This window comes from Pyxicephalus adspersus, chromosome Z (assembly GCF_032062135.1).
Source record: "Pyxicephalus adspersus chromosome Z, UCB_Pads_2.0, whole genome shotgun sequence".
Classification (NCBI taxonomy): domain Eukaryota; kingdom Metazoa; phylum Chordata; class Amphibia; order Anura; family Pyxicephalidae; genus Pyxicephalus; species Pyxicephalus adspersus.
In genome coordinates this window covers 27,128,264-27,141,164 of record NC_092871.1, presented here as the reverse complement: position 1 = coordinate 27,141,164, position 12,901 = coordinate 27,128,264, and the positions used below count along the sequence as shown (strand labels likewise).

The 12,901-nt window shown below is 38.5% G+C and overlaps 2 protein-coding genes across 9 annotated transcripts in view; one reads left to right on the top strand and one right to left on the bottom strand.

The window, feature by feature from the left end:
* Positions 1 to 3,002, top strand: part of MAP7D3 (MAP7 domain containing 3) — a 41,281-nt gene extending 38,279 nt beyond the window's left edge. For all 7 annotated transcript variants that reach the window (XM_072431208.1, XM_072431207.1, XM_072431206.1 and 4 more), the window contains one exon: positions 120 to 3,002. In XM_072431208.1, coding sequence (XP_072287309.1) covers positions 120 to 127 — 8 coding nt within the window. In that variant the 3' untranslated portion in view covers positions 128 to 3,002. The remainder of the gene's footprint in view (positions 1 to 119) is intronic.
* A 322-nt stretch (positions 3,003 to 3,324) lies between these two features.
* Positions 3,325 to 12,901, bottom strand: part of FHL1 (four and a half LIM domains 1) — a 46,427-nt gene continuing 36,850 nt past the window's right edge. For both annotated transcript variants that reach the window (XM_072431210.1, XM_072431209.1), the window contains exons 3-6: positions 8,324 to 8,498; positions 7,277 to 7,446; positions 5,919 to 6,105; positions 3,325 to 4,799 (exon numbers count right to left, since the gene is read on the bottom strand). In XM_072431210.1, the coding sequence (XP_072287311.1) occupies positions 4,645 to 4,799; positions 5,919 to 6,105; positions 7,277 to 7,446; positions 8,324 to 8,498 (687 nt within the window). In that variant the 3' untranslated portion in view covers positions 3,325 to 4,644. The remainder of the gene's footprint in view (positions 4,800 to 5,918; positions 6,106 to 7,276; positions 7,447 to 8,323; positions 8,499 to 12,901) is intronic.

The window sequence follows — 12,901 nt, the reverse complement described above, 5'->3', positions numbered from 1 at the left end:
AGTGAAGTTCACAAAATGCTTTTCAGCTGCTAAAGGTGTATAAAGCGCACACAGAATGTGAAAATATTTATCTTTTTTTTAGCAAATCTGCCAATAAATGCCTTCTTCTCTTTCCTTAGAGATATGACACTTGGTCAGCCGTGACCTTCTGATTGCACTTCGCTCTCCAGTATTTAAAAAAGCGCTGAAGCCTTGACGTTAAAAGCTGCTACGTGAAAATGTTGCTTGACTGCAGAACCTTGTGGAAGGAACTAAAGTTTTACTGTTATGACATTTCTTCAGGGAAAATCTGTTGGTTGTGTCATTCATTTTCTGTTTTGTTGAGCAGTTACACAGCGTCTCAGAAGTTTACTCCTCATTCTGTTACATTTAACAATGGATCATTCTAGATATCCGTTGAATTGTTTCCTCTATTGGGAAATACTAACAGTAGTTGGTCAGTTAACCAGAAAGGTAACATAACACTTTTTTCCAGAACTCTTAGGATAGTAATTACATTACACTCTTTTATTAATTGTAATGGTTTCACATAGAACAAAAACAACTAAGACTAAGCTGTATACTAATTTAATGTTTCTTAATCTGGGTCTATTACCCACACACAGCTGACATATCCCTTTTATTGGTCAGGGTTCAGCCTTTAAGAAAAGTGCAATAGCAGTTGAAGGCGGCCTGCTTTCATCACAGATTATTTGTGGGCCCTGTGTGCATGTAATAGTTCTTTAGGTGTCCCATGACTGCTTGCTTGTCAGAATTTTTTAAAAAACATTTCAATCTTCTTTTTTTTTTCCCATATATATGTGTATTTAAGTTCAATATGTAAGTATTATTTTATTGTGTACATAAACAGCAGTATTAGACAACTACTTGACCTTTTTTTGATGTTCCTGTTGGACTAGTTTTTACAGTAATGCAGCCCCATTGTGTACCCAAGGCTCTGCATACCGTAGGCCAACACATAAGACAAACTGCTGAACTTAAACAGGCCTCATGAGATCATTTCTGGTTATTTCATTTTGGGAAAATTTCTCCTGTGTTCTGTCTGTTGCCATCTCATAACTAAAAAGTTCTGTTTGTATTGGCCTAGTTGTCAGTCACTTTTCTGTTTGAGAAACACAAAAGGGACAATCTGGGTAATGTAGCAAAGGCAGTCGTTCTTTTAGCCAAATGGCCTTTTATTGGTCTGGACCTGTTTAACATGTACCTGAACTCTGCATATCGTGTAAAATAAAAGCTATTTGAATCTTTTCTGAAGCTTGGTTTATCCATGATTATACAGGGGTACTGGGCCCACCAAAGAGAGTGAAAAGGAGGACCGTCAGAACAGATGGCTTTCCTGGCATTTATTGTGAGGCAGCAGGGACCCACCAGGAAGCATAAAAAAATGACTGGGACCTTGAGGCATACTAGTCTGACCCCCTACCTTTATAGATACGCCCATTCCTCAGATATTCCCACTTCCTGCTTGTAGAAAGGGGATCTGCAGAATATTGGTTCAGTGACGATGTAATGTAGCTAAAACAAATACCTTTTATTAAATAAAAGAGTTTGGGTTCACTGTAAGCAATTTTTTTCATTGTTTTGATCTATAAATCCACACATGGCTGAATGTCAATGATGCCAGCTAATGGATTAGATTGGATAGTTGGTAATCCATTTGTAGAAATCCTGTATCTTTAGAGAACAGTTTTCCATATCTGGTGCCTTTAGAAACAGTCTAATATCAGAGAGGAGTCGAGGCACTCCATTTGTTTTGAGGTCTATAGTAACTAGGATGCTGGATATTGCATGCATAATGTGGCAGAATACATTATGTTCCAGTTATGTGTGACACCCAGTGATTGCTGTAGCCGTACATATCTATGTACATAACTCTTATTGTAGCCTAGTGTCTTCATGAGGATTTATTTATTGAAATGTATGGCACTCACATGCGATACATATACTCCAGCCACCCAGAGGTAAGGAAATTGTATTTCAGGGTGGCAAACTACATCACTGTAAATGTAAGAAGTCACACGTCCTGGACACTTTCCTTTCATTGGTGTACGGGGATCTACTAAAATATGAGGTACTGCAGTTACTATACACTCATTTCTGGAAGGATTCAATGGTTTGTGTTCTGGCCATCTCTGGTGAGTGATGGTTGCATTTCAACTGCTTTAGGGCTCTAGTAAAGGGGTTTTTGTTTGTATTACAATACAAGTTTGTAGGAATGCAAAGCCCGCAGGTCAAAATCAACTGTTAATAAAATCTAAAAGATCTCGGCGGAAGTCTCTTGCTTCTGATGTTTTCTCAGGCCCCTTAGCAAGTTGTTAAATCCATGCCTGGCTTTTACACATCTGGAAAGTAATTGTATCCCTCAGGTTCTGGCCATGTCACTAAGGAGTGTTATTTGTTCGTTCTTTAATGGTACCACATCACCATATCATACAGTTCAAATATTCCATTTCCACTTCAACAGCAGTGGAAGATGCTAGCCTGTGATCTGATTATATCAGCTTTGCTTTTTGCACATTTCTAGAGTCTGTATGTTCCATCTATGTGTTGGTTGCCACCACAGATCAAAAGCATTTGTAAAAACAGAAAGTCAGTACACAAGTAACGTGTCTTTTATATTTACAGCAACGGTTTGTGCAATTCCTTGCTCTGACATATCATTTGTATTCCACACAAATGGTTTTTGGTTAATGAATGTTTGGCAAAGAAAAAATAGTATAAGCTTGAAGTTCCTTATTATAGATTAAACCTGTTGTCAGACTCAGCTTTGTAGAATTCTTCAGACAGAGCAGTGCCTTAGGTATTCCAGGATAACATGTATTTTTGTATGAACACTGTAACTCTAGCAGAGACAATCTAACCCGTAGAATGCTTCTATTTTGTGTGTACCTGTTACCCGTTCATTTCCTAGCTACAGCTAAATATGTAAATATATGCACACTGTTAAATAAACTTTACACATGAATTCATGTCATAATAAACATATTGTTTAACTATTGTAAGATGGTTTCTTTTTATTCAACTAAAGAAAAGTCTGTTAAGGTGTTTATTAAATATACGAGCAATGCTTTCTGTTTAGACCAGCTAAGGATTTGCTAGAATATTTGCATGGGTTTTGCACTATTTATTGGAGTTGAAATATGACCGATTGCAGTTCCTGGCATTGCTTAATTGATGGACTTGGGCTACATTTATGCCTGAATTAGAAGCCCATATTTTCTAAATGATGGGCAAGAATTGTTCTGCTATGCACGCACATGGACTAATTTCTTGAACACCAGTCCTCACTTTACTCAGCTTCTTTTCAAGAAACAAACATGACAGTTTTTTTTTCCAAACTAGATTTTATTATAACATTTGCTTAATGTTACAACCAATGGCTGTTTTTAAATATAACGATTTTTCCTTGCCATGTTAATAATTGCACTTCAGAAATGATTGATATTTTTTCTGTGTAAATTAAACATTTGCATTTTTTGCAGGAGTATCACAAAGGTTTAGTAGTTTTTTTTTTTCTTTCTGCTAGAGCAAAGCTAGTTATATGGCTAGATCATAATGTAAATTATATTGCTGTGACATAAACTAACCTGTAATCTGTCAGACCTAATTTCAGCACATCTAGTGGTAAAACTAGGTACTGTATCAACACAGAATTCCCCCCCCAAAGATGCTTGCAGTGCCTATATTGTATAATCTACCGTACACCTACGTACATTTTATTTAAAGCCGCAAACACTCATTATACACGGTTATGTTTCAATCAGTATTATTGTCCTGTATATGAATCCATTTATTGCAGAAGCAGCGGTACAAGTCAGAGCCTTTATACATATATCAGTAATAGGAGTGAAAGCATATCTGCACGTTTGTCTTAAACTGTGACAATACAAGGCTGGTAAGTAAAGGTTTTTCTTAACTAGTCTCTGCTTGCTAAATGTTTTTCTATATAAGAATAAGTCAACATTTTGCTTGTTAAATGATCGTGTAGATGCAGCAGTAGGTGTGGAATTCTCACCCTTGTTTGCAATCCTAAGCCTAGTAAACTCTGCTTAGATATGCGTTACTCCCCCAAGCCACACACAAGATGAGCTCTCAAAACAAGAAATCAGAGATTCATGGAATTGTGTTACCAATACATTTTGTAGGGTGCTAGCTAAAGTAACACTCACTCAAATGAGCCCTATGCTTTAGGAGACCTTTATAATTCTACTCAGTCCCTAGATTGTTCTTCATGGGAAGATGAGCTGCAGCTGTTCTCTGATACAGATCCATGTAATAAAACAGAAAACACATTCACTGTAGATAAAGGAGCACTGGAGAAGCTGCTTGTTTTTTGGTGTCTTACCCAACAAATCTGTTACCTTTTAAACATTTTTAATTAGCTGCTTACATGGACAGCAAAATGAAGTGCACACAGTTAATATATCAAAATATTATTAAATATTCCATGCAGTTAAGCCATGCATATATTATTCTAAATCTAAAATCATGTATACTTCTCTATAAAGTTCTAATCAAGTTTGAATAGATAGTAACATGCAGAAAGATTCATGGTATATCTTGGCATCATTAGCTAGAGATCAGTCTGGCATGCACTCAGTATAGCTGCTGAACAGTAAGTGTTTGCTGCGTAGATCTGCTAATTTAGAGTTTCTTGGCGCAGTCAGGGCAGTAAATCTGCTCATTTTGGCGTACAAAACGCTTGTTAGCCAGGTTCAGGGAGCACTTCTTACAGGTGAAGCAGTACTCATGCCAAGAATGGCCTTCATAATTCACAACATTGGATCCTTTTCCAAACCCTGTGGAGAAAAGAGCTCATTAACAATATAGAACTTCAGATACTGGGCAACAGTCAAAAGAAAGTTTTTAGTACAGTCCCTGCTTCTGGAAAATGAGCTGACAAAAGGAGATCATTCATATTCTTTGTGGTCCCTTTCACATTAAGGCACCCAGAATGGGCTATGAACCATCTATGTGTAATTATGTACTCTGCTTTCATTATAAATAGCACAGCAGATTGTGCATTATAATTTTTGTTGCTATTAACAGATGTACATTAGACTAAAACTACACATTAATGCTACACACTACAAATAAAATGTAACAATATGGTGAAATTACCAAGGTAGTGACCTGCATTTCACTATAACATCTAGTGTTACAGAATCATTTGGACTGGGAAATACATGCTGTGTACACATGGATTCCCCAAAACAGGAAAGCATTTTTCAGCAATGTATTTATTGCAATTTCAACAGACCTACAATAAAGGGGTACATTAAATTCCTTCTGAAATATAGCAGTGCACTGCCTAGTATATGAATTTGCCTGGGCACTCTGTATATGGGCAGTGTGAAAGATGAGGGGTCTGCTTACTTCTGACTGCTATTCTCTGAAGATTTTGTGATACCACTACTAAAAAATCAAATCTATCAAAGTGGCACAATACAATACATAGCATTCTAAATTGGTAAAAGACAATACTAGGGACAGGTCCTTTGATTCTGAGAGTTTAATTCATCTTTAATATAAACAATATGCATTGCCTCTTCAGGACTATAAATACTTTAAAAAGTTTAGATGTCAGCATTTTCTTAGTCCTTGTGTCCCAGGTTCTATGAGACTCAAGAAGCAATGCACTGAGTAAGAGAAGCATTTACTTATATTAATAAAATAATAAAATATACCTGCTCTAGAACACAATTTAGATGAGAAATAAGGAGGGCCAATCTGTATCCATCAAATCTGATATGCAGTTATATCAAGTTAAACCAGATTACTATAATAAATGGCTTTTTAATATATAGTAAAGATTCTCTGCTATAAACAGGCCATTGAGCTCATATCGGAGATGAAAAACAATGGTCATTTGTATGCCTATTAATAACACAACCTTAAAAAATAAACCCGCTGTATACCTGTGATTGGGTTGTTGCATCCGGCACACTTCTTTGCTACAAAAGTCTTGTAGCAATCCACACAATAGTAATGATCCTCGACGGCGGTGAAGCGCTGGCCAGCTAACTTCTTGTGGCAGGTTTCACACACAAAGCAGTCACCATGCCAGGGCTGGTCCTGATAGGTTATCCCTCCGGTTGAAATTGGCTGTAAAACACATTAGAACATTTTCAGAAAACCAAACCTTCCAATAAAGCTTATTATGGACGGTAATAAGTTAAAGCCCTGAAAAAAATTGTGTGAATTATAAGTGTAATGCAGTGAGTGATACATATGAGGCACTTTATTTTTATTCAAAAACTGCTCCATGCAGCAGCAATGTTACGTTATACCTTTTCTTATATGCAGCATCCTTACCCTTCAGTACTAAACACCCCCCCGACTCAATTACAGTTGATTGGAGCAATGTTTAGGGGTTTCATTTAAAGTTCATATATATTTGAGAGATTATGAGACCTGCCCTTGCCAAAATCTTCCTAAACAATTCTACTGCCTGGATGTAAAGCTGATATTTGGGCTTCAGTAGTCTGCCAAACCTAAAACAAGCATTCAGATGACTGTTGCATGGTATTGCAATTTGATGAACACCTGAGCTATATACTTAGTTATTCATAGAGAAGTAAAGGTAGATGATCATGACACCAAGCAGGAAATCCGTATTTCTTAGAACTAGGCAAGCAAGGGCAGATTACATTTTAGTTCCTCATTATATTCTCATAGGAACATATCCGAAAAATATTCTGAAATCTGCAGTATCTGCTTTTTTTTTCGGCTCAGTGACTTGAATCACCAAAGTCAATAAAACTGCAGGACAGCTTGGCAACTTCCATTTTTAAAATAATAAGTCAACAAAGGCAGCCTTGTTCAACTTGCAGGATTTAAGTTTAGTTTTTTTGTGTTTTTACTTTTTGTCGCACTTCATTTTTGGTTCAAGTGAAGTCAGTGCTTACACGGAACTAAGAATTCTCATCCCACAACGATGTGATAGACCAACCATCAGTGCTTTCACATACTCTTCCATACCCTGAAATATTTTCTTTGCTTATGGCAGCAGCGGAGGACGACAGTTGAACTAGATTCGTGCTTTGCTCATGCAATTGAGATAAAAATCAGTGACTATAAAATCTTTTAGCTTGTTCACATTCGGCTGTACAATCAATTCTTTTCTAAAGCATTATAGCGTGTTGTGTTAGGGCAGTCCCTTTATGAATGGGCTGGCCAAGAAATAGAATATTGATGTGCACTGCCATGTAAACAAGTCCTTGCCTATAGGAGGAGAATGATACAGTAGATAGAAAGCCTTGTACAAAGTACTTACGTTCTTGCACTTCACACAGTTTTTAGCAAATTTTTGTTCATGACAGGCCACACAGATGATATCGGCTCCCTTTGGAAAGAAGCTGCCGGACCCAATGGATTGGCTGCAGTTGCTGCATTTGAAGCATTCCTCGTGCCAGGCGCTACCCTTGTACTCAACATTGCGACCACCTAGCAAAGTAACAGCGACTCCATTTTACACCTTTTGTTTTACCAGGCTGAATGTTTTATTTAACAGTTTACTTGATAATTATGTTGGGGAAAAAAAGAATCCGTGCCTCAGCTGAGCTACAATACAGTGTTAAATATAACTAACTTTTCACATATGTTCTGGATAAAGAGCAGAAGGAAAAAAATCTACCATGGTATTTCCCATCATTTTTTGTCATGGTATCAATGCAGGTAATGAGGGGAAAGCGCTCTAACAGCAATTATAATAAAACCCTGGAGAGGAAGACATCACAAACCTGAACTCATATTGGAAGACTTATGGCATTTTGTTCAAAAATTGAAGAAAGTACACCCGCCAGACAAAAAAAAAAACATGCGTGTGAAAACTTCCCAATGCCTATTTTATGCAGAAACTAGAAATGCAGCCAGGATGTGTGGAGAATTCTAAGAAATAATTTGTCCACCAAATCTCCGCTATAAATAAAATCTTACTTTTGGTTACAGTGACTAACCCTTCCAAGTCATCAATATTGCATGCAAAGACTTCTGTTGCAGTCATCATTATTGCATGCAAAGACTTCATGCAAACAACCCTGTTGGGAATTCTCTACTGTGGACTATTGGAGCAAATGCTGGAATACTGTAAAGGAATGTTTATCTGTACCATGGGAAACAATCCAACAATGAATGGTTCAGTGTGAAAGAAGAATTCTGCTATCAAGATGTAGGCTGCCGGCAGCTAAGCTTTGGCTAATAAAAGGACGCAGATTTAATCTCTGTGACAAAAATTCAGCTGTATTTTTAGTGTCACACCAAAACAAATGAAAATATATGAGCTTTGAGTATTTGCTGAAAGAAATCAGAGAAAGCACTGTACCTGGCTGGATTTGCTTGTGGCATCCACTGCAACGCAAAGCGTCCTCTCTGTTGGTGCATTTAGGACATTGGATTTTATTGTCTTTGAACACAAATTGTTCATTGGCCAAAGGATGGTAACATTTGTAGCAGCGGAAGCAGGAGTCATGCCAATAACGGCTCTTGTAATGGAGCTCCTAAATATCAATGAGAAGTCATCAATAATTATTCATAAGGCAGCGCTCTGTTTATACACCACATGCACAGCAACCTGTCACCTTACAGTACACATCAATGTTTATAGAAATCTTTACCATCTGACTGCAGCGCAATACTTATAAGCATTCTCTTCTCATGACAAAGCTATAATAACTCAAACTAGAAAGAAACATTGGAAGTATGTGACACAGAACATGAGAATGAACAATGACCAGCTTGAATTGCATGTCCACCAACATGCAGGAACATTACAACTCTTGGAGTTATGTGTGATAAAGGATTCAATCTTTACAAGTTTATTTATAAATGATTAAAAACCTTGCATGGACAGGATACAACTATACTAGGAAGAAATCATTTATGAAGTCAGTCATTTAGTTATTCATGACTGAAGCATGCAGTGAGCCACATAGATTGGTTTACCAATACACAAACACAGCTATGTGTTTAAAAAATAAATAAAATAACCGTGAGTGTGAAGACAGACTATAGCTGTGTAAATGGTAACTTATATGTAATACCGTTTTGTTTTTATTTCGGCATATTTGTAACTGGTTTCTCTGGTTGCATTAGGGTTATGTTAAAACTTTTACAGTTAGGTCCGTAAATATTGAGACAGAGAACTTTTTCTGTACATTACCGCAATTAATTTTAAATGAAACCACTCAGATGCAGTTAAACTGCAGACTTTCAGCTTTAATTCAGTGAGTTAAACAAAAAGATTCCATACAAATCTGAGGACCTAAAGCCATTTTTTTACACAATCACTTCATTTCAGGGGCTCAAAAGTACTTGGACAAATTAAAAAGCTGAAAATAAAACGTTCATTTCTAATACTTGGTTGATTTACTTGGTAATGTACAGAACCAAAATTAGAAAAAAGTTGTCTCTGTCCAAATATATATGGACCTAACTGTTTATACTGAGGTCTTTTAAATTATTGGCAGATCCTGTGAACTAATATTTCCTACCACTAGATGGCACAAGAACATTGCTAAATATTACCAAGCATGAGATTTCTGTAAGACAAGTTTATGATATGTTATGGTACCTTAAATACGTTTAGCCCGGTCTGGCTGTTTATTGATTATTAAGGCTTTATGTCCACAAGCCTTGACACCCCCTGGCTGAGCTTTCTCAGACAGGGAGGTGATCACCTGGATTTTCTCCAGTCTAAAGCTGGGCTGCTTCTAAGAATATCAACAGGACATTCCCCTTCCCCACATACCAGAAAACGTACAAGTTTGTACAGAGCCCGGAATATTACATTCCAAAGAACAGATCATGCATAATCTGGTGGCAGATTTAGTTATTGTTGATGTTGGGGCCAAGGTCTGTGTTGATGAAATTTTGTTTGCTTTAAAGGGGTTTTGGATTCCCATAAAAGTCTGCTGAAATGCAGAACTTACTTTAAACTGGTCAAAATGGGATCAACTGTAATGTTCTCTTTTTCAGCCGGGAGGGGGGAAAGCTGTAGCTGGGTGGTCAAAAATTCGGCCAGGTAAGACATGGCAAATTTAGTGCTCCTAGGTGTTCATGCCATAGGTATCCAGTAACCCCCTATTTTTGTGTCAGTGCCCTACATTACTTTTCAGGCCTAGCAATTTTACCACGCTGCCGTGGTTCCTGGCATGAGGAAGCAGTAAGTGCAACCTTACCGCCAGTGTGATTTCAGCCTAACTGCAGATGTGGCTTCCTAGGGCTAGGTCTAGGTAAAGCATGAACATTTTTTTTTTCACTTGATCCTTTCACAAACCAAGCCCAGCAAGTCCCATGCTGGCTCAGCTTCCCTTTTATTTCAGATGCTGACTGTTTAATCCAGCACAGACATTTTCCTTCTTCCAGGTGCTTCCACATGTGACCCACACTTGCACTGTGCAGGTGTGAGATCGGGTAATGTGTTTTCCTAAAAAAACGTTTTAAAAAGTGCTGATCTCACTGTTCCTGCGAATAAATATTCCAGTAGGCTACGGATTTCCCCTTCAATCTTTACCACCATTGCAGTAAAGATTAAAAAAGAGGGATCCTGCCCCCCACCCAAGAAAAAAATTCCATTATAATAAAATGAAAGTCACCTTTTATATATAATGTTAAAAATGTGGTGATTCTTTTAGAGCATCGTGCATGTGATAGCAGATGAGAGCACCAGTGACAGCCAGTGTCCCCCTCTCATCACTGCCAATATTCTTAAAAAAAACACTGTGAAATTTATCAAACTGCTGTATAATGGTGTCATTAGCTGTCTGACTGATGAATATTTTTTTTTTTTTTTTTGGGGGGGGGGGGGGATCTTCCTGTGTGTTTGTTATGACATCAGCAGCAGCATAGTGAAATGTGAGGAGGTGCTGAGAAGTTCCTGGCTTTGCCCTCCTCCAGATGAACTAGAAAAATGAGTGTGGGGGCATATGACAGCCTAATATCTTAGTATGTAACTGTGCAAATATCAGGTCTTTGCGATTCTTAAAACTGTTTTTTCTTTTAGTGAGAAGCTGTGATGGCAGAGGCACAAGCAAGTTTCACGTTGTTGGAGTTACGGGCCGTCATGAAGTTTCTGTTTCTCCAGGGAAAGTCAGCAAAGGACATTCACACTGAGATGTCACAAACACTGGGGGAGAAGTGTCCTTCCTACAGCACTGTTAAAACCTGGATATCTCGTTTCAAGACTGGGCATTGCACCATTGATAGAGTACACCGCAGTGAGCGCCCCCCAACCTGCAATGCTGTCCATGAGCTGATTATTGAGGACCGGCGAATATCCGCAAAAAAGATAGCCCAGATACTTGACATCTCACGGGAGCGTGTTGGGTTTGTTATCACCACTATCTTAGACATGCGCAAGCTTTCAGCGAAATGGGTGCTGAAATGTTTGAACAGTGATCAGAAGAACAAGTTGAAGCATCCAAAGCCCTTTTGGCCCATTTTGAAGCTGCACAGGACATTCTGGCTAGGTTAGTGACTGAGGATGAAACCTGGCTCCTCAACTATGATCCTGAAACCATGGAACAGTCAAAGAAATGGCGCCACAGCAGGGCCCTGCGGCCGAAGATGTTCCGAACCCAGAAAAAGGCCAAAAAAGTCATGGCGTCCCATTTTCTGGAACAAAGACGGTATTCTATTGGTGGGCTCTAGTATCACTGGACAGTATTATGCTAACTTCCTGCACCAGCTGAAGGAGGCAATTAGGATGAAAGGGCGTGGAAAGTTGACCAAAGGGATCCTTTTTTCAAAGACAACGCACCTGCGCACATGTCCAATGTTGTGGCTGCCAAATTAAACACTCTGGGTTTCCAATTGGTCCAACATCCCCCTACTTACCTGACCTGGCCCCTTCGGACGATTATCTGTTCCCGAATTTTAAGAAACACCTGAAGGGGCAACGTTTTAAAGGGCATTTCTGACGACAAAGATGCAGCTGAGAGCTGGTTTGCGGCATAACCAATGGACATTTATTCGAACAGTCTAGAACCAAGTGCATCAGTCCCAGGGGCGAATATATTGAGTAAATGTGTTATTTCATGGCTCTCTTCTTTTTGGGCAAAGCCAGGAACTTCTCAGCACACCCTCGTAGCTGTGTGTGTAAAGGCTGCTTGTCATATTCTACAGCCTAACAAGTCTCTGTGTTCAAATGTTCATATCTCCTAAACAGTTGGTCCTAATGACTTGTAATTTTCAGGGTACACAGGAGACCCTCATAACTACTAGTAATCAAAATTAAATGTGCTATCCTGTCTGTTTCTTTTCCTTGAACCCCAATTTCTCTGAAATGTGGACGTAGGGGAACACATGTATAACCTGCCCTGCCCTGTTACACATATATGTCCTGAAATCTGTTCTAAGGAAAATGGGTTTCAAAGAAGAGAGGCAGACAGGGTAGCATAGTATGACAGTTATAGTTTTGTGATAGGTATAAATTTAGGAGCCCCACCCCAATGCTCCTTGCTATGCAAGTAGCCCCCAGTTTGCATTTTCAATGAAGGGCTCCTAGGTGCACTTGCTTTTGAAACAGCAACCCCAATTTTCATATGTTTTTAAACTTGTGACCCCACGTACGTATCCTAATATTCTTTAAAACTGGGGGTGCTTTGAGGGTCCCCTATGCACCCTGAACATTTCAAGTTGTTACCATGAATAGTTTACGAGATATGAAGGTTTGAACACAGCATGTTGTAAGGCTGCAAAATATGACAAGCAGCATTTACACTAGTCAAATGCACCTGCCAATGAATTCTAAATGACCTCAAAAGGGTCACAAACTGACGTTAAACCAATGCCATAGATATAAGCCCAAACGCCTTTAGTACAAGCCATAAAAGCCACATCAGGTATTAACTGTGTTTAATGGTGACATATGACCAGCAGAGAAATTATGCAAGTGAAGGAA